Source organism: Artemia sp. Qi Xiang Cuo, chromosome 3 (assembly GCF_049724085.1).
Source record: "Artemia sp. Qi Xiang Cuo chromosome 3, ASM4972408v1, whole genome shotgun sequence".
Lineage (NCBI taxonomy): Eukaryota > Metazoa > Arthropoda > Branchiopoda > Anostraca > Artemiidae > Artemia > Artemia sp. Qi Xiang Cuo.
This window is the reverse complement of record NC_142796.1, coordinates 12,395,859-12,415,062: the sequence shown is the minus strand read 5'-3', so window position 1 is coordinate 12,415,062 and position 19,204 is coordinate 12,395,859. Positions and strand designations below refer to the sequence as shown.

Here is a 19,204-nt window from a genome sequence, read left to right as displayed (position 1 = left end):
ATAGCATAATCAATAAGGTTTGCTGTCTTACCATCACGTGAATACCATGTTAGCTTATGAGCCATTTTATGACCAAACACCGTATTGGTTATAACTAGATTGTTATACCTACAAAATTGCAAAAGTCTGTATCCATTACTGCTTTCTTTTCCTACAATCAAAATTTACCTAGGCTGGGATACCATCTATCCCTATCTCACCAACCTAGGTTGTAAAATCCTCCCAGCACAACATTATATTTCTACCTGGACCTTGTCTGTTTTCCCAGTAATATCTCCCAGCAATAACATCATATTTCTACCTGGGACCTTGTCTATTTGCTCCTGTAACTGTAAGTAGCACCATCTGAGTCACTAGCATTCTCCAGTCAGTCCTGGTTCCTGCCAGGGGCGTATACTACTATAACTGATGCCCCGAACTTTCTAGTCATAAAATGAGCAATTAGTATTCTATTATTAGTACCTTCCCAGCCCAAACAAGATCTCTAGCAGCATCCTTTTCTTCATCATGAAGTGTACATTTGAGGGGCCTTCTTCCTCCTCCGCCTGTATTTATGACCCCGGGCATATATATATATGACCCTGTATTTATGACCCCGGACATATATATATATATATATATATATATATATACATATATAAAATTTTAGATATGTAACTAATATATAATCTGTTTTGCATAGCTATCAATTAATTTACCAGATAAAATATGAACATACCAGTCAATGTGTCTTTTGACACGTTTTCCAAACATGCTAATTGATATCATTCCAGATTCCAATTTTGAGCCCTAAAAGGGGGTTAAAAGTGTATGGTGACACATGGTTTCATTTGTTTTTGGTAAAAGAGATCAGAAAGAAAGAAGTATACCATTTAATATTCTTTTTAAATGTAATAATCATTACCATCACAATCACACCCCAGCTCCCTTAATCCCATACTACAACACTTTACATATTTAATGGGTTTTCATTATTTAGGGTATTATTCTTTCTTTCTTTTTCCATCTGATATCTTCATTCTACTAGTAATTTTTTTCTTAAACACGTTTTCAAAATGAACTAAAAAAAGAAGTTTTTTTTTCAAAAACCTGTGATAAGTGAAAATGAAGGGATTCTCAGAAAAAAAATTCTACTTTTTATTCTACTTTAAAAAACTCATAATTTTTACTCTTTTCTAAGACTAGAAAGTCTTTTCTACAACAAAAACTTGTCTCAACCAAGATACGAACCTATGTTACCATGGCCATAGGCAAGTGTTCTTCCCACTGCATTATCAACTCTTGCATAATTGAGTGGGAGTGTAGGAGACACAGTTAATATAATTATCCAGTATGATCATTCCCTATCTCACCCATTATAAAAACCCGGACCGGGGTGCGAGTGTTCCAGAGAACGTAGAAACATAAGCGGCGTCAGATCTTTTCACGGGTAGACAAGTCAGATGCGAAACAATCGGAAACAAGTGGAAACCCGCTATTACAAATAATGCACTTTACGCGAAACAATCGGAAACAAGTGAAAACCCGCTATTAATAACTGCACAAAGAAGTGGGAGGAGCTTTTTGTTCGCACCGAGAACGAAGACCAGAAATGATCTGCGATAAGCTTACTGGATAATTATATGAACTGTGGTAGGAGAGAAGAGAATTTTGATGTATCACACTGTCATCAGGAGTGCATATACTGATAAGTTTAAAAGTAATTGAATATTCTTAAGTGATTAAAAAATGGCTTATGAATTTAACAAACTTGCATGACAAACATGTTGGTGAGTTGAGTTTTAAAAAAAGTAAGTAACAACAGAGTTCAAAATGGAATTAGGGTAAGCATTTATTTTCATATTGGTCGAGGGATATATTATGGCTCCTTCCACTACTTTGAGACATAGAATTGTTTCCAGTTAAGTAACTTAGGTTGCTTGATTTTATTTGAGTAGAGCTTTTTTGAATTTAGTCTTTTCTGTAGATATGACTTTCTGTCCTCTTTTGTCCTTTCTGTAGATATGTTATTCTGAAGATTCTCACACTTCTCTGATAATTTTATCATAAGAACATTTAAGTTTACTTTTTTTGAAAAAGTTATGTAGAGGAGTCAAAAGTTTTGCACATATTGTGAGTAAATTTATTTAGTTGGTAACCACTAAAGATAATCCCATCTACAAAATTTACTGAGAATTTATAAACTCTGATATCTCTGACAATTTTGTCTTAAGACACTTAACTTGTGGGTCCACCAGCAGTTAAGCATGCTTTTTTTTAAATAGTCTTGTAAAGGAGTTGAAACTTTTGCACATATTGTGAGTGAATTTGTAAATTATAAAACACTAAAGTTGATATCATTTATAAAATTTACTGATAGCTTTTAAACGTTATCAATACCTTCCAAAAGAGACCAGCTAAAGATACTCTACCTTTTTTTAAAGCCATAATTTTGGTGCAGGGTTGAAATCATCTTTGCTGAGGCTAAAACTAAACAATTCACATGCATGATGATATAACAAAGCAGAATCCAGTATATCCCAATTCTGAAAGTATCTTAAAAGCTGATTTCTGATTGCTGTAATGTCATGGCCAGTTGCTGAAGTCCAAATATAGGTAGTTTTAGATGGGTCATTTACAATAGCCAATGACTTCAATACCAGAAATTCTTCTTTTTCGCTGTTTTTAGGGCTAGTTGACTGATTATGGGTATTAAACTATGGATGGTAATCACAAACATAAGATGATAGGCGGCAGTGTTAAATAATTATAAGATAAACCCCACAACTACATTTGGAGGAGGGGGACAATCCCTGTATGTTACTAAATTAAATTCACAAAACTGAACATATTTATCACAAGTTTTATATAAATAAGGAAATGTTAGTCAGTTTTTGAACAAAGTCACTAGACACTAAAGAATAAACTACAAAATATATAGACAGCTGCACATAACTGCCAATTGTTTCTTCCAATAGGAGGGAGGGATTATTTTTGGAAAAGAGTGTTGTGAAGTCTCGTTACATTATTTTTTGCAACAAAACAAGCCTATGGCTGGTATATTCTGAGTTGTTTGTATCACTTAGATGGTACAAGGTAAACACTCCACTAAATGCATCTTTTTTGCTCTTTCTAAATATATTATTTGCTTCCTTTGCAAATACTATTTCAGGAACACTTATATCATTAATTTAAGTACATTGCTTCATTTAACCCCCCTCCCCCCACATTTGGAATTATGATACAATCTACTGTTTATGGTAACCATTTTCTAATAAGAAACAAGGTGTTGTATTAAGGGCTCAAAATAAAATTTGCAAAGGCAGTGATTAGTTGGAAAGAACATTAAAAGGCAAAGTAAGTAGGGAGTTCAAATTCTACCTTGGTAAGTACTGCAAAATATTCAGAATTTATCCTGTGGTTTACTCTATTTAAAAAAAATTGAAGTAAGGAATTGAATGGTACTCCTTTAAAATTATTTCCTTCTTGGAAGGACATTTGGATAACGGACTTGGAAGGATAAAGGACATAAGGACTTCTTGGATAACATTTCCTTCTTGGAAGGAATATTTATACATAATTACCCAACTTTATTAATAGGAAAAGAGTGGTGGTGTAATTTTGAGATCACCTTTCTAGACATTTGATTTGTGCCCTAGGCTAAATTGTTTAGTAATAGTCTTTTGCATGGTCTCTTGATTCCTGTTCAGTGATTGTTCAGTTATGATGGTCAGTTGCTGCCATGACAATTACATCAAAGTACCCATCCAATGAGACCAGATATAGGTCTTGGGATTTCCATGATATCTTGGGATCTTATTTCTAAGCATGTCATTTTGATAAATTACTATATAGTAATCATTGTTATTATGGTTGCAGCAGTAGCTGCACCTAGTAAAGAGTAAACCACAGCCCATAGTAACCAAAAGTTAAAAAACGTGTTTTGAAAAAAAAAACTACCTAGTGAAAAAAATTCCCATCTGACACTGATTCAGGAATGGTAACTATTATTTCGGTTTGTTTTAAAAGTAAAAGTTTATTGCAAAAATAAATTTATGGTAATTTTGAAAAAAGGCCTGAAACCCCTCGAAAATGGCATCAGATCAAAACGAAAAGTACACCATTGGAACCAGGACGGTTGAAAACCTAATACAGGGAAATTACAGCCCCCCCTCCTTGAACAACAAAGAAAATCACTTTTTGCAGGGGTAGCACTGATTGGTCTCCTGTTTCTTTGTTAGTTTTTTGTTTTTATTTGTTTTTTTTTTCAAACAGGCGTAGTGGGTGGCCAGAACATCATAGGAAAATGTTTAATTGCTCATTTGAAAGCAAATTAAATTTTCTAGTGCCTTTTCAAAGTGACCAAAAAGATTGGAGGGCAACTAGCCCCCCTCCCCCCAAAGTCGTCCTATAAAAAATTCGAGATAGCCGTTACTCGAGATGTTTAAAATAGTTCAAAAGATCCAATAAATATGGTTTTGATGATGATATGACCCTTCATTTTCCCTGCGGAAGGGTTGTTCGTGGTACTGGGTGTATTGGTATTGCACGTATTGGCAGCAAACCACAGTCCATAGTAACCAAAAGTTAAAAAACATGTTTTGGAAACAACTGTCTAGTGAAAAAATTTCCATCTGACACTGACTCAGGAGTGGTAACTATTATTTGGGTTCGTTTTAAAAGTAAAAGTATTGCGAAAAAAAATTTATGGTAATTTCAAAAAAAAGCCTGAAACCCCTCGAAAATGGCGTCAGGTCAAAATGAATAGTGTACCATTGGAATCAGCATAGTTGAAAACCTTGTTCAGGGAAATTACCGTCCCCTTTTTGAACAACAAGGAAAATCACTTTTTTGCATCAGTAGAACTGACCTGTCTCCCTTTTTTCTCCAGCAGGCATAGCGGGCTACCAGAACATCATAGAGAGATGCTTAAGGGCTCATTCAAAAGCTATTTCTTATATCTACATATTTTAAAAAAATTCCACCATCTGCAAGTACTATATGGCCAAATGGCACTTTTTGTGCCATTTCTCAAAGGGTGACACTAGCAGGCTACCAGAACATCGTAGACAGATTTTTTTATAGCTCATATAAAAGATTTTGCTCACATCTACGTCCTTCATATAAATTCCACCAACAGCAAGTTCCAAATGGCACTAAAACGGGACTTTTGGTGCCATGTCTCAAGTGGAAAAGCTGGGGCCAGTGGGCTACCAGAACTTTTAAAGAGTTATATTTAATTGCTCATTTGAAAGCTATTGCTCATATGTATGTGGTGTTTATCAATTCTACCATTCGCAAGTGTGATATAGCTCTAAAAAACACTTTTGGTGTCACTTCTTAACTGGAAAAGTTTGGAAGTATAAAACGATATCATTGCGATAAGTATGGTCCAAAATCCTTAACTGGAGGTTTGCAAGAACACATCTCGTATGTTCCTCCTCTAAGCCCCTTTAATAAGCTACGTAATTAAGGTACAAACACCAATATATCAAGTTATTTCCCGCTTGTTTTTTTTTTCAATCACGGTTTTGCCCCTTACATGATTATTTATAAGGTAAGATAATTTCACTGATTTTGTAAATGTGATGCAAAAGGTTCACTCATTTTTTAAAGAATGTCCAGGGAAGGTATTTTGTCAAGCATGTTGATTCAAAAGGAAATAGAGGTCATCTAGTTCATGATTTGGAACGACATTCTTAGCAGATCACTAAATCCATACTCCAAACGAATGGCATAATTTTGTCAAAATCCTGTGGGCGTGGGGGGGGGGATAAATTTGGAGCCAATTTTTCCCAAATCAAGTTAAAATGACAGAAAAAAACTGAAAAACGAGCCAGATAGTAATAAAAATGGTAAATATCTACTAAAGAGAACTGACTTCTTTCAGTGGATTAATTTAAAAAAGAAAAAAAGTTTTTCCAACAGAAGTAAAGAACAAAGTTGAAACTTAAAACAAACACAAATTATTACTTCACAGCCTATCTAACATATATCAATAAAACTAGTGCAAATAAATCAACTGGTGATATTTCCCTATGTTTGTAGGATTGCAGAAAACTAGCACTTTACTGAAAACATAAAAGCCATGTATAAAAAACAAGAATATTGATTTAGGAGTCAAAAGTAAATATGTAGCCTTACAACAACAAACTCTTTTAAAACGCTTTTCATAGTCCTACAGGAGCTTTGATATCAGTAGCTTTTAGTATACAATTAAAATTATCTTAAAAGCTTAAAAGGCATAAAAATAATAAGTTTGTAGTCATTAAACAGCATAAAAATAATGGATTGATTTATCAGGTAATATCTTGGTCTCACCTAGTATTACTTAAAAGGAAGAACATATCAACCATAATATGGACTCTGGAGATCCAGTTATTTCTCTCTATAAAATGGAGAATTTCAAGTTGTGATACAAATTTTAAAGCGAGTCTGTAGTAAAGATTCCTTCATTTCGAATTTGTCCACAAAATAATCATGAAATTTCTTCTTCAGATCCAAAACGACAGTCAATCATTGAACTAAGGTCATTGTGCAGAAGTTATGCCAAACTAAACGATAAAATTAATAGACAAAGCAACAATATGAAAATGCTTTACTTTTATACTTGTAAAAGTGCCCTTAAATGATTTACTTGTACCGTACCAAATCTCTTATATTATTTTTTGTTTTCAGTAAAGCGCTAGTTTTCTGTAATCCTATAAACAAAGGGAAATATCACCAGTTGGTTTATTTGCACTAGTTTTATTGATATATGTTAAATAGGCTGTGAAGTAATAAATTTTGTTTGTTTTAAGTTTCGACTTCGGTCTTTACTTCCCTTGTAAAAACTTTGTTTTTTTTTAAATTAATAATTATATGTGATCAGTAATTATATATGGTAATAATTACCCCCAAAAAGAGTATAGAGTGTACATATCGCTTAATGTTTTGATTTTTTTTTTTCTAACCTCTGTATTTAAATGTAAATGAATCTTGGAATAGTTTCTGCGTTGGCAATATAACGTACTAATAGCCTGTATGTATATGCTGCTAGCCCTGTGAGGGCACATCACTTGGAGGAAACTAAAAAAATACCTATGATAAATGCCCACCATAATTAAATATGTAGAGGGTATTATTGACCACTAAATGCAAACTCATCTCAATTCCTAAAGAAAAGTGTGATTTTTAGGTAACCGGTTCAAATAAAGGAATTGGCTTTGCCATTGTCAAAGAACTTTGTCAGAAGTTTGATGGCGACGTCTTGCTTACATCACGAGATGATAGCAGAGGACAAGCTGCCATTAATCAGTTAAAAAAGGTAATGTTTTGCTTGTACTGAAGTGAGCGAAGTAATCTTGTGAACTGTTTTCTAGCTAAGCATTCCCTCAGAGAGTCGTCTCCAGCTGTTTTATACAAGTACTTAAATTCACCTCCATCTCTCATATTGTGCCCCCTCCCACCGTTGTCCAACTGACACAAAGGCACACAGCTCAGTCAACATATCATTTCACGTCATTTCACGTCAATTTCGAACAATCTTTCTGGGGACATTATCTAAAACAAAAATTCTATTGACTCCTTCAAAGAAGATCTAAAAGTTGTCTAAAACTTCTAAAACTCTAAAACGTCTAAATTCTTTCTAAAAGCCAGAATATAATTTATACTTTACTGAAAAAAATTCAAACGAATTTACTGAAAAAATGTGCATTGTCATTTAGAATATTTATTCCTTAAAATCTTAATTAATTTTCGATTTCTTAAAATTATAAAAATGAAAATTAAAAAAAAAATTTTTTTCAGTAAAGTACAACTTATATTCTGGCTTTTAGAAAGCATAGGGTTTTAGAACCCTACTCATATTAATTTCTGTTCGTTTTGAGTTTGACTGTTATTTATTTAATTTAATATCTGTTTGTTTTGGGTTTTATTTATTTATTGATGCTGATCTGTGGTAGTTGTATGCTTGGTAAATTATTTGGTTCTATTTTTGCTCATTTTTGGTTCAATGGAGTTCTTTACTTTTTTTAAACACTTATTTTGTGGAAAAAGTTTTCTTTAATTATTTTCTGTTCATTTAATGTTGACATAGTCTTTTCAGGGAAAAAGACTGAGCATCTTTGTGGTCGCTTTTGACTATTAATAAGGGCACTAGCCCTCTCAATTCCCAATTGAATGAGCCCTTTTTGAAGTTTCTACAACAACGCTTCCTATAAAAACCTTATATGCCCCCTGGGCATAACTTGCAACCTTTGCCCTGGGGGCTGTGAGGGGTTTGCCATCCTCAAAGACATAATTTCTGGAATTTTCAACTACGTTGAACAAAATGGCTATCTCAAAATTTCTATTGAATGTGTTTGGGGAAATGGTGGGTTTGAGACGGGGGTTAGTTGCCCTCCAATCACTTTTGACTATTAAAAAAGGGTGCTTGCCCTTCCAATTTCCAATCGAATGAGCCCTTTTTGGAAATTCTATGACAACACTTTCTATCAAAAACCTTATATGCCCCCAGGGCATAACTTACAACCCTTGCCCTGAGGGTTGTGGGGAGATTGTCATCCTCAAAGACCTAATTTCTAGAACTTTAAACTACGTTGAGAAAAATCGCTATCTCAAAATTTTGATTGGATGTGTGTGGGGAAATGGTAGGCGTGACAGGGGGGTTAATTGCCCTTAAATAATTTTTAACTATTAATAAGGCACTAGCCCTTTAAATTTCCAATCGAATGAGCCCTTTTTAAAGTTTCCACAACAGTGCTTTCTATAAAAACCTTAAATGTCCCCAGGGCATAGCTTACAAACCTTACCCTGAGGGCTGTGGGGGGGGGGGGGAGGGGGGGGTTGTCATCCTCAAAAACTGAATTTCCAGAAATTCCAACTACGTTGAAAAAATGACTATCTCAAAATTTTGATTGGATGTGTTTGGGGAAATGTTTCCATGTTAAAATTCCTGTTTCCATCCCTTCGGATTGATTATTTTGAATGTCAAGTTTAGGTAGGGAGCGGCTGGGTTTTCTTAAGAGTGATTAGATGAAATTACATGATTTGGGGGGAGGGGTACTTCATAGAGATTTTGATGTGGGTGAGTTTCATGAGGTTAATCCTGATTCCCGTTATAAGTTTCTGTGTGATTTGAGTTCTATTAGTTGTCAAAGTTTAATATTTTTCATTTAAATTGTCAAGGGATTGGAAGTTCATACCAGTTTTTGAATGAGTTATGTCTGCAATCAACCCCTCATGTTTTAGTTTTAACCGAGACTTGGTTGAAGAACCATAGTTCTTCTCTGTTAGAGATTGGTAATTATAAGCTGTATATTTAAAATAGAGAGATGCATCAACATGGCGACTTAGTAATTTACGTACGAAATGATTTTGAGGTTAAGGTGAGAGATGATATAAGAGTTAATCGAGAAATGGTGTTTGAAGGTATGGTGTTAGAATTGCAGTGTCTTAATTTTAAGTGTTTTATGATTGTCGTTTACCCCCCTTCGATTAGTTTAGCTCACTTTTAGAAGAGCAATTGGATAAGTTACCAATTTCAACTAGACCTTGTTTTATTTGTGGTGATTTCAACTTGGATTTAAGAACTGTGAATAGTAACCTTAGAGCTAGGGAGTTTCTAAGCACTATGCTAGGTTATGGACTACAGCCTTCTATTAATATATGTACAAGAGTGAGCCATGATTCTGCTACGTTGATTGATAACGTTTACTTAAATACTGGATATAGTAGTGCGAGTGTTATTGTAAACGACGTTTCGGATCATTTCGGTCTGTTGGTATCTATTCCTTCTCTTTTGAACCGGCCAAGATCAGAGCGTTCTGAAGTACCGAAAAATTGTTTTCCTGTTATTAATGTACTGAAGTTAAAAAATGAGCTTGGAGGAAAAAATTGTGATTTTTATATAGTAATGATATGGATGTGAATGATAAATTTACACTTTGGTATTCGATGATTAAGGATACGGTAGTTTGGTTGTACTCAAGTTAGGAAGAAACGTAAGTATTTTGATTCGCCGAAGAAGCCTTGGGTTACGAAGAGTATTCTAGTTTCTCTAGCTAGGCGACAGCAATTGTATAAAAAGTCCGCATTAAGTAATAGTATTAGCGACGTAAATATTTATAAAGGGTATAGTAATAAGTTGAATAGTATACTTCGTAAAGCTAAGTTAGATTACCTGAGTGATAGATTTAAAAATGCGGAGGGTAACCCGAGAAAGACTTGGAATGTTATAAATTCTGTTATTAAACCGAATAAGCCTGAAATTGTTTGTAGTCTTGTTGATGGTGAAAATATTCGCCAAACTACTGAACGTATGTCTGAGCACTTTTTTAGTGTAGGAGGCCGGTTAGCGTCGTCTGTTCAGCAGCATGCAAGTGATGGTGATTTTACTCAGTTTTGCATAAAAGTAGTGACATTTCTATGTACTTGCAACCGGTTACTGAAAAAGAATTGTGTGATGTGGTAAAAGGTATGCAAAATAGTGCATCTGGGTCACTTTATTTCAACAAAGGTTTTCAAGTCAATTTTTCCTGTGATATTGCAACAAATTTTGTACCTGATTAATGCTAGTTTTAAATTTGGTATATATCCGGAGTGTCTTAAAAGTGCCAGAGTAATACCTTTATTTAAAGGGGGTGATAGGAAAAATGTGAATCATTATCGACCGATATCCCTCCTTTCTGTTATTTCTAGGCTAATAGAAAAACTTATTAATTCTAGAGTATCTTAGTTTTTGGAGAATATTTCCTTTTTCCATTCTAATCAGTTCGGTTTTCGTAAGGGGATGTCTACCGAACAGGCAGTTTTATTTTTGACGACGTTTGTGCATGATGCTTTGGACCAAGGTTTTAAGGTGGCGTCTATTTTCTTAGATATTGTTAAAGTGTTCCATTCAGTTGACCATGAAATTTTAATTATGAAGCTAGAAAATTGTGGAATTAGAGGTAATGCGTTGAAGTTATTTGAAACTTTTTGAGAGGTAGGACCCAGTGTGTCGAAATTTCTAATGTGAGGTCTGGTGAAAGAATGGTTGATTATGGTGTTCCACAGGGTTCTGTTTTAGGTCCGCTTTTATTCTTGGTTTATATTAACGACTTACGATTTTCTGTTTTGGATTTGTTAGATAGTGCACATTCCAATTGTAGGGTGATTATTCCTAGTTTTGCAGATGATACCCATTTTACTGCCGCAGCAAAGACTGAATCTGATTTAATAGAGATAATGAGAAGAGATATATTAGGTATAGATAAGTGGATGAGAGTGAATAAGCTTTTGTTAAACCATAGTAAATCAGGTTTTATTATATATGGTAGATCATCAAACTTTTACCCTTGGGTTGTGGATTTGCAAATGGAGAATTATGTAATTAAGCGTACAAATACTATACGATACCTTGGTATTATTGTGGATGAATGCGTTAGTTTTAAAAATAATGTTTCTTTTATTAGTAATGAGATTGCAAGAAATGTTGGAATGATGAGAAAGTTAAAAAATATGCTACAGGAGTCTGTTTTGAGATTGAATTAATTTTTTTTAGTTCACCATTCTTTAATATATTGCATGAGTATATCGCCTAGCACATTCTCAGTGCATTTGCAGCAGTTACGTGTGATACAAAATATGGCACTGCGAGTGTTGTCCGGAGATAATCGGAGAACCTCGGTGAGATCCCAATATGTACAGTTAAATATTATCCCTGTGTCAGGTCTTGGAAAATTTTACCATGGGTTATTTATGTTTAAATATTTTTCTAATTTGGTTCCCAAGTGTTTTAAATTTTTTTTTAAATTTATTTATTTCTGGTGATGATGTACACAATTATCCTACTCGTCATGCTAGAGATATACGGACACCTCAAGTTACTAGTACTAGATCGCTATTTTCAATACGTCTTGTGGGGCCAGTTGTCTGGAATAATTTGCCTGTTTCTTTAAAAAGTTCAGCGAATCTATGTGAATTCCGTCGGGCCCTCAAAACCCTTTGTCTCCGTAGGTATGAATTTGTATGAATTTGTTTAAAGGGTGGTATAGTTGAGTCACTCTCAGGTTTGCCCGGAACCCGATTTTCCCGTTTTTCCTATATATTTTTATTTTTTTTTTTTTTTATTTTTTTTTTGTTTATTATTTATGAGATGGCGGCAGGAAGTTTTGGAGTATGTGAAGCATTGATTTTTGGTTATTGTGACCAGGAGCTGAGTGAGTGTAAGATTTTCATTTTTTCTTCTTTTTTTCTTTTTCTTTCTTTCTCCTTTTTATCTATTTTTTGTATGTTATTATAAGTGTTAATTTTAAGAGGGTTAATACTTCAGAACAAGCGTTAGCTTATGGAAGGTCATTTGTTTTTTTGTGTTGTGTTGTTTTTTGGAATAAACCCTTATCTTAAAAATGGTGGGCGTGAGAGGGGGGTTAGTTGCCCTCCAATCACTTTCTGATATTAAAAAGGCCAGTAGCCCTTTCAATTTCCAATCGAATGAGCTCTTTTTTTGAATTCTCTGAGACAACCCGTTCTTTAAAAACCTTATATGCCCCCAGGGCATAATTTTCAACCCTTGACCTGAGGGTTGTGGGAGGCTGGGGGTGGTGGTCATCCTCAAAAACCTAACTTTTAGAACTTTAAACAACGTTGAACAAAAATGCTATCTCAAAATTTTGATTGGATGTGTTTGGGGAAATCGTGGGCGTGAGAGGGGTTTAGTTGCCCTAAGGGCGCTAGCCCTTACAGTTTCCAATCGAATGAGCCCCTTTTTTTGAAATTTCTACAACAACATTTTCTATAAAAACGTTATATGCCCCCAGGGCATAACTTACCACCCTTGCCCTGAGGGCTGTGGGGGGAGGGGTTTCATCCTCAAAGACATAATTTCCAGAACTATCAACTGCGTTGAATAAAATGGCTATCTCAAAATTTGATTGGATGTGTTTGGGGAAATGGTGGGCGTGAGAGGGGGGTTAGTTTCCCTTCAGGCACTAGCCCTTTGAATTTCCAATCGAATTAGCCATTTTTGAAGTTTCTACAACAAAGATTTCTGTAAAAACCTTATATGCCCCCAGGGCATAACTTATAAGCCTTGCCCTGGGGGCTGTTGGGGGGTTTGTCATCCTTAATGCTCTAATTTCCAGAACTTTCAACTGTGTTGAACAAAATATCTATCTAAAAAATTTTATTGGATGTGTCTGGGGAAATGGGGGGTATGAGAGGGGTGTTAATTGCCCTCCAGTCACTTTTGATTATAAAAAAGGGCACTAGGCCTTTGAATTTCCATTCGAATGAGCCCTTTTTGAAGTTTTTAGGACAGCGCTTTCTATTAAAACATTATATTCCTTCTGGGCATAACTTACAACCCTTGCTCTGAGGGCTTTGGGGGGAGTGTCCTCCTCAAAGACATAATTTCCAGATCTTTCAAATACCGTACATTGAACAAAATGGCTATCTAAAAATTTTGATTGGATGTGCTAGGGGAAATAATGGGCTTGGAAGGGGTGTTAGTTGCCTTCCAATCACTTTCGGCTATTAAAAAGGGCACAAGCCCTTCCAATTTTCCAACCGAATGAGCCCTTTTAGAAGTTTCTATGACAACTCTTTCGATACGAAGTGCCCTGGTCTAAAAGAAAAAAAAAAAATTGTGCCAGCATCGTTCTGTACTTAGGCAGCGCAGCGCTGCCTATGATTTTTGGATTTTTCTGAGTATGGTAATACCTTCGGTCATTAGACAATACACTGTTAAGTTGCATTTCAAAATTCTTAACCTCAAATGCTGTACTTGGCTCGTGGATTAAAGGATAGCTTAGAGATCTTAAATCCATTGCAAAAGGATTTGTGTTGTGCTAACTAATGCTTGAGGATTATGTTTTTTCTGAATTCCTCTTAAAACGTGTATTTAGAGGCTATATAGAATTCATTCAAAGACAATTTTGCTTAACATCAAATCTGTTATAAAATATACACTTAACGCCTATCACAAAAATAACTGAGAATGTGGAATAATTTCGTCTTAACCAGGCCAATATCTAATAAATATATTTAACATCAAATCGATTGGTAATCATATACTTAACGTCTGCCATAAAAATAATTGAAAATTTGGAACAATGTCATCATGCCAAAGCCAAATTTTGCCAATTATGTTTTATTACAATTATGCTTTTAAGTATACATTGAGAGGCATACTTAATAGCTGACTGACAATAGAAAGCAGCTTAATTTGGGATAAAAGATGTTACTACCAGCTCGTTGCCCCGCAAAAGCACATGAGGCTTACATTGAACAAATTTAAGTCAGTTTTTTGACTATAACTACCTCAGGGATACCACTCAGTGGCTTTATCAGAAAAGCCACTGTGTGGCTCTATCAGAAGTGGCTTTATTAGCACTCAGTGCCACTCAGTGGCTTTAGCAAAAGCACACGAGGCTTACATTGAACAAATTTAAGTCAGTTTTTTGACTATAACTACCTCAGGGATACCACTCAGTGGCTTTATCAGAAAAGCCACTGTGTGGCTCTATCAGAAGTGGCTTTATTAGCACTCAGTGCCACTCAGTGGCTTTAGCAAAAGCACACGAGGCTTACATTGAACAAATTTAAGTCAGTTTATTGACTATAACTACCTCAGGGATACCACTCAGTGGCTTTATCAGAAGCATGTTCAACCACAGTGCCTGGGTCTTCCATTGCTTAAATCCTATGTATTATAATTTTTTTTTGTGTTTATCAGAATGAAAACGAAGAAACTTCAAAAAGCCTTTCACTCCTATAAAGTTATTTATACATGCCCAAATGGAAAGGGAAATTCCCCCCTGAGACTGATCAGAAAGTCTTTTTCCAAGGAAGAAAATTCTCCTCACCTTTGTTGACTAAAATGTAATTTGTTTACGTTATTACCAAGGCTGTATCCAGAGGGTGAGGGGGTGTGACTCTCCCCCCCCCCCCTTAAATGTTTGTCCGACTCGTAAAAATGTAACAAAAATGAATATAAACCTATGTTTGATGTATTTTTTTTATGTAAGTTTTTTTTTTGTAAATGCCCCTCAAAAAATGTTTCATGATGTTTTTCTACGTTTAACACTTAAATGTGCTCATTCTTTGCTAAATGTAAAAGAAAAAAAAATGTTAAAGAAGACTCTTATTCTAGCTAGCACATGACAAAAAAAAAATAATAACAAAACAGCTTTTAAATTTTTCTTTGTGCATATCTACTCTCTCCCTTCCCCTCTTTATTTCTCTCCCTCCCTCCCTCAACCTCCACCTCTTTGCCGTCTCTCTCTTTCTCTCTTAGTCTCACTCTCTCTCTATCCCTCCTTCTCTCTCCTCCTTTGGTCTCTACTTCAGTATTGAAATAAAGTTTTTTTTTTCTTTAATTAGGAAGGATTTAACCCCAAGTTTCATCAACTGGACATAGACCATAAAGGGAGCATTGAAGTTCTAAGGGATTTTCTACAAAAAAATTATGGTGGGCTAGATTGCCTCGTCAATAACGCAGCCATTGCGTATAAGGTTAGTCTCTTGAATGTCTTGGTTTTTTTTTTGTAATGGTATTAGTAATTTGTAAGTTTTTGTAATGGTTGTTTCAATCAACAATTTAAAATTCTTTTTTAACTTCATTTGGATGCATATCAATCCGTCTCGTTTATTTTTTTGGCGAATTTTGATATGTGCTCTGAAAACTGTTGGGGTTTTTAATGTGGTGGCTATTTGGAAAAATAGCGCTTTACTTAGAGAAATGCGGTGGCTGTTTAGAAAAATAGCGTTTTATTTAGAAAAATATTTAGAGAAATTAGGTGGCTATTTAGAAAAATAGCGTTTTATTTAGAAAAATATTTAGAAAAATGCGGTGGCTATTTAGAAAAATAGCGTTTTATTTAGAAAAATGCGGTGGCTATTTAGAAAAATAGTGTTTAAGAAGAACTGATCAATTTTGTATCAGAAGATCGTTGTATATTTGTTGATTAGCTTCCGATGCCTAGTTTTAAAGATTGGAGAGGCTTTTCAAATAACTTGCCCTCCGAGAAGAGCTTATTAACTTGGCTCTGTTTGAAATAGTTTGAGATGTAGTTTCTTTTTAAACGTGTTTTAGGATAGGGGTTATAATAAAAAATACACCGTTCTGTAACATAAAGCAACCTCTTCGTCAGCGTTTAGACTTCAAAATTCCGAATTTTAAGTGTTTAGAATTCAAAATCCCGCGTTTAAACTGAAGATGTTATTTGAATTAATTCTAAAATTATGTGTTGTTTGATGAAATAAAAAAAAAAAAAAAAAAAAAAAAAAGTCTGAAAAGTAAAGTATATTAATTGTAATGTTTCTGGCATAAAGTATACCCTAAATAACTTAGCCTTTGCATCGATGTTAAGGCTTCAAAATCTGAAAATTCAAAAGCAAATACTTGCTGAAATTGAATGATGAAATAAAAAAAAACTTTTTGCAAAGTAAGGAGTGAATTTCATACGTAAAATCGTTTCTAGAATTCAGTAACTTTTCTAAATATAGTAACTTTTGAATTACCCATCGTTCGGACTAAAAGATCTGAAAATAGAAAAGTAAGATTTATTTCATTTGAGGCAGGTTTGAGACCACACGAAAACTGACGGAAAACAAAAATTAAAAGCAAAAACTGAATTTAAATTTGAAAGCGTCTGGTGTAACGTAAACCCTAAATGAAGCATTCTTGCATCCGTTCAAGAATGTTAACGTAAAATTTGAGCTAACTAAGGTTAGTCTTGACATACTATGTTATTTGATGAAAATAGAAAAAAAATATCCGGAATAATAAATAGTGAATTTTGAGGTAAGTTTAAGACAATACGAAAATTGACGAAAACACAAGTTGAAAGCAAAAACTTAATTCAAACTTGAAAACGTCTCTGGAATAACGTGCACCCTAAATGAAGTATCCTTGCATCGATTCAAGAACACTAACGTAAAATTTACGTTAATTAGGGTTAATTTTGACATACTACGTTATTTGATGCAAATAGAAAAAAAATCTGGGAAAAAAAGAGTAAATTTAAAGTTCAAAATTTTCTAGAGAACAGTATACACTAAATGCAATAACCTATGCATCAGCGTTTCGACTGCAGAATCTGAAAATACAAACGTAAGACTGACGTTATTTAAGATTAATTTTCAGACAATAAAAAAAAATCTGAAAAGTAGAGAGTGAATATAAAATAAAACTTTAAACGTATTTAAAATAAAGTATGCCGTAAATTAAATAACCTTCTCAACAACGCTTAAATTTAGTATTTTTAAGTATTTTTACTTAATATATATATATATATATACGAGGCATGTTTTTTAAGTAAGTACCGCTTTACGATTACGCCGCCACAGTGCTACGGTCGCCGTTCTGCGCATGCATGCTGGTTACCTACATCTCTTGTCTACGCACTGACGCCATTACAGTCTGATTTTTAATTGTATACGTTGTTTACTGAGTGTTTAAGATGCCTCCGACAATCGTGAGTCCCGCCGATTGTGAAGTACGGGCGGTTATACGATTTCTTAGTGCTAAAGTCGTAAAACCGATCGATATTCATCGTGAGATCTGTGAAGTTTACGGACAAAACATTATGAGTGATGGAATGGTAAGGAAATGGGTGAGAATCAAAACAACAATCCATAGAATGATGACATTCATCATCACCCAAAACAGTGAAATTTCCCGTGCAGAAATTGTTTGCTTAAATTTCACTTTTTTGGGTGATGATAGATTTCGCCATTCCATGGATTGTTGTTTTGATTCTCACCCATTTCCTTACCATTCCATCACTCATAATGTTTTGTCCGTAAACTTCACAGATCTCACGATGAATATCGATCGGTTTTACGCCTTTAGCACTAAGAAATCGTATAACCGCCCATACTTCACAATCGGCAGGACTCACAATTGTCAGAGGCATCTTAAATACTCAGTAAACAACGTATACAATTAAAAATCAGACTGTAATGGTGTCAGTGCGTAAACAAGAGATGTAGGTAGCCAGTGTGCATGCGCAGAACAGCGACCGTAGCACTGTGGCGGCGTAATCGTAAAACGGTACTTACTTAAAAAACATGCCTCGTATATATATATATATATATATATATATATATATATATATATATATATATATATATATATATATATATATATTATAAATACTATAAATATATATTATATATATATATAAATATATATATATATATATATATAAATATATATTATAAATACTAGTTAATATTTTTAGTATTTTAACGTTTAAATATATATTAACGTTTAAACTACTTGATAAAAAAAAAAAAAACTAGAAATTAATGAGTGGCTGAAAATTTAGAATAAAGCTTACCATAAATGAAGTAAGTTTTGCATTAACGCTTTGACTTCAGAATCCAAAGGGAAAAAACGTACGATTTACGTTATTTTGTTTTAAGTTTTAGCAAATACATTATTTGATGAAACCACAAAACTAAGGTTTCTGATAAGTGGAGATTGAATTTGAAACTTGAAACAAACATTTATTAGCTAATTTTGGATATCAAATCCAAAATAAGCCGAAATTATTGTGAATGAAGAAATGAGATGTAAAAAAGCTGAAGTCACAATGAAAGGAAACTTGTAATGGAAAAATAATCACAAACAAGGGTAGTGTTGACATCCCTCAAACCCCGCTCCCCTCAAAACAAGGGCTAAAGTTTTCTTCGTTATTTACTGAAAACTAAATATATCGCTTAAATTAAAAAGTTTGTTTTGCAAATCGTTTTATCGAACATTTGCAAGGAATGGCTTTTAATAATAATAGTAATTGGTACATTTATAAAAAAAATATACACTTCAATAACAATGCCCAGAGGCTGTAGTCTATAAGGGACTAAACAAAATATTAAAACAAAATCAATTAAAATAATGATAAAAAGAAGGAAAAAAAGACGAAAGGAGGTTGACTTGCACGACTTCAGACACCGAATGAAAGGATTCGATTTAAAAGAAACACACTATTTGCCTTAAAATGCAGCTTGGAGCAATCTAAGGATTTGTCCTTGTTGAGCTCCATAGCTGATGATCGATAAGATCTGATAGGAAAAACCAGAAATATATATAAAATCAACAAATTCGAATCAACTAAAGAATATACACTAATTAAAGCATACTCAGAAGTGACGAAAGAATTAATGTAGCCCTTTTTAAAATTACCAAATACTACGACATAACTAGGAGAAGTCGTTATTGAAATTGATAGCCCCTAAAAAATGATCTTCGTCCCTA

General features: G+C 34.0%; 1 protein-coding gene across 1 annotated transcript in view; it reads left to right on the top strand.

Moving 5' to 3' along the window:
- LOC148953773 (carbonyl reductase [NADPH] 1-like) overlaps positions 1–19,204 on the top strand; it is a 94,386-nt gene that overhangs the window by 59,233 nt on the left and 15,949 nt on the right. Inside the window, exons 3-4 of the mRNA XM_089085894.1 lie at positions 7,157–7,285; positions 15,325–15,456. Of these exons, the coding sequence (XP_088942020.1) occupies positions 7,157–7,285; positions 15,325–15,456 (261 nt within the window). The remainder of the gene's footprint in view (positions 1–7,156; positions 7,286–15,324; positions 15,457–19,204) is intronic.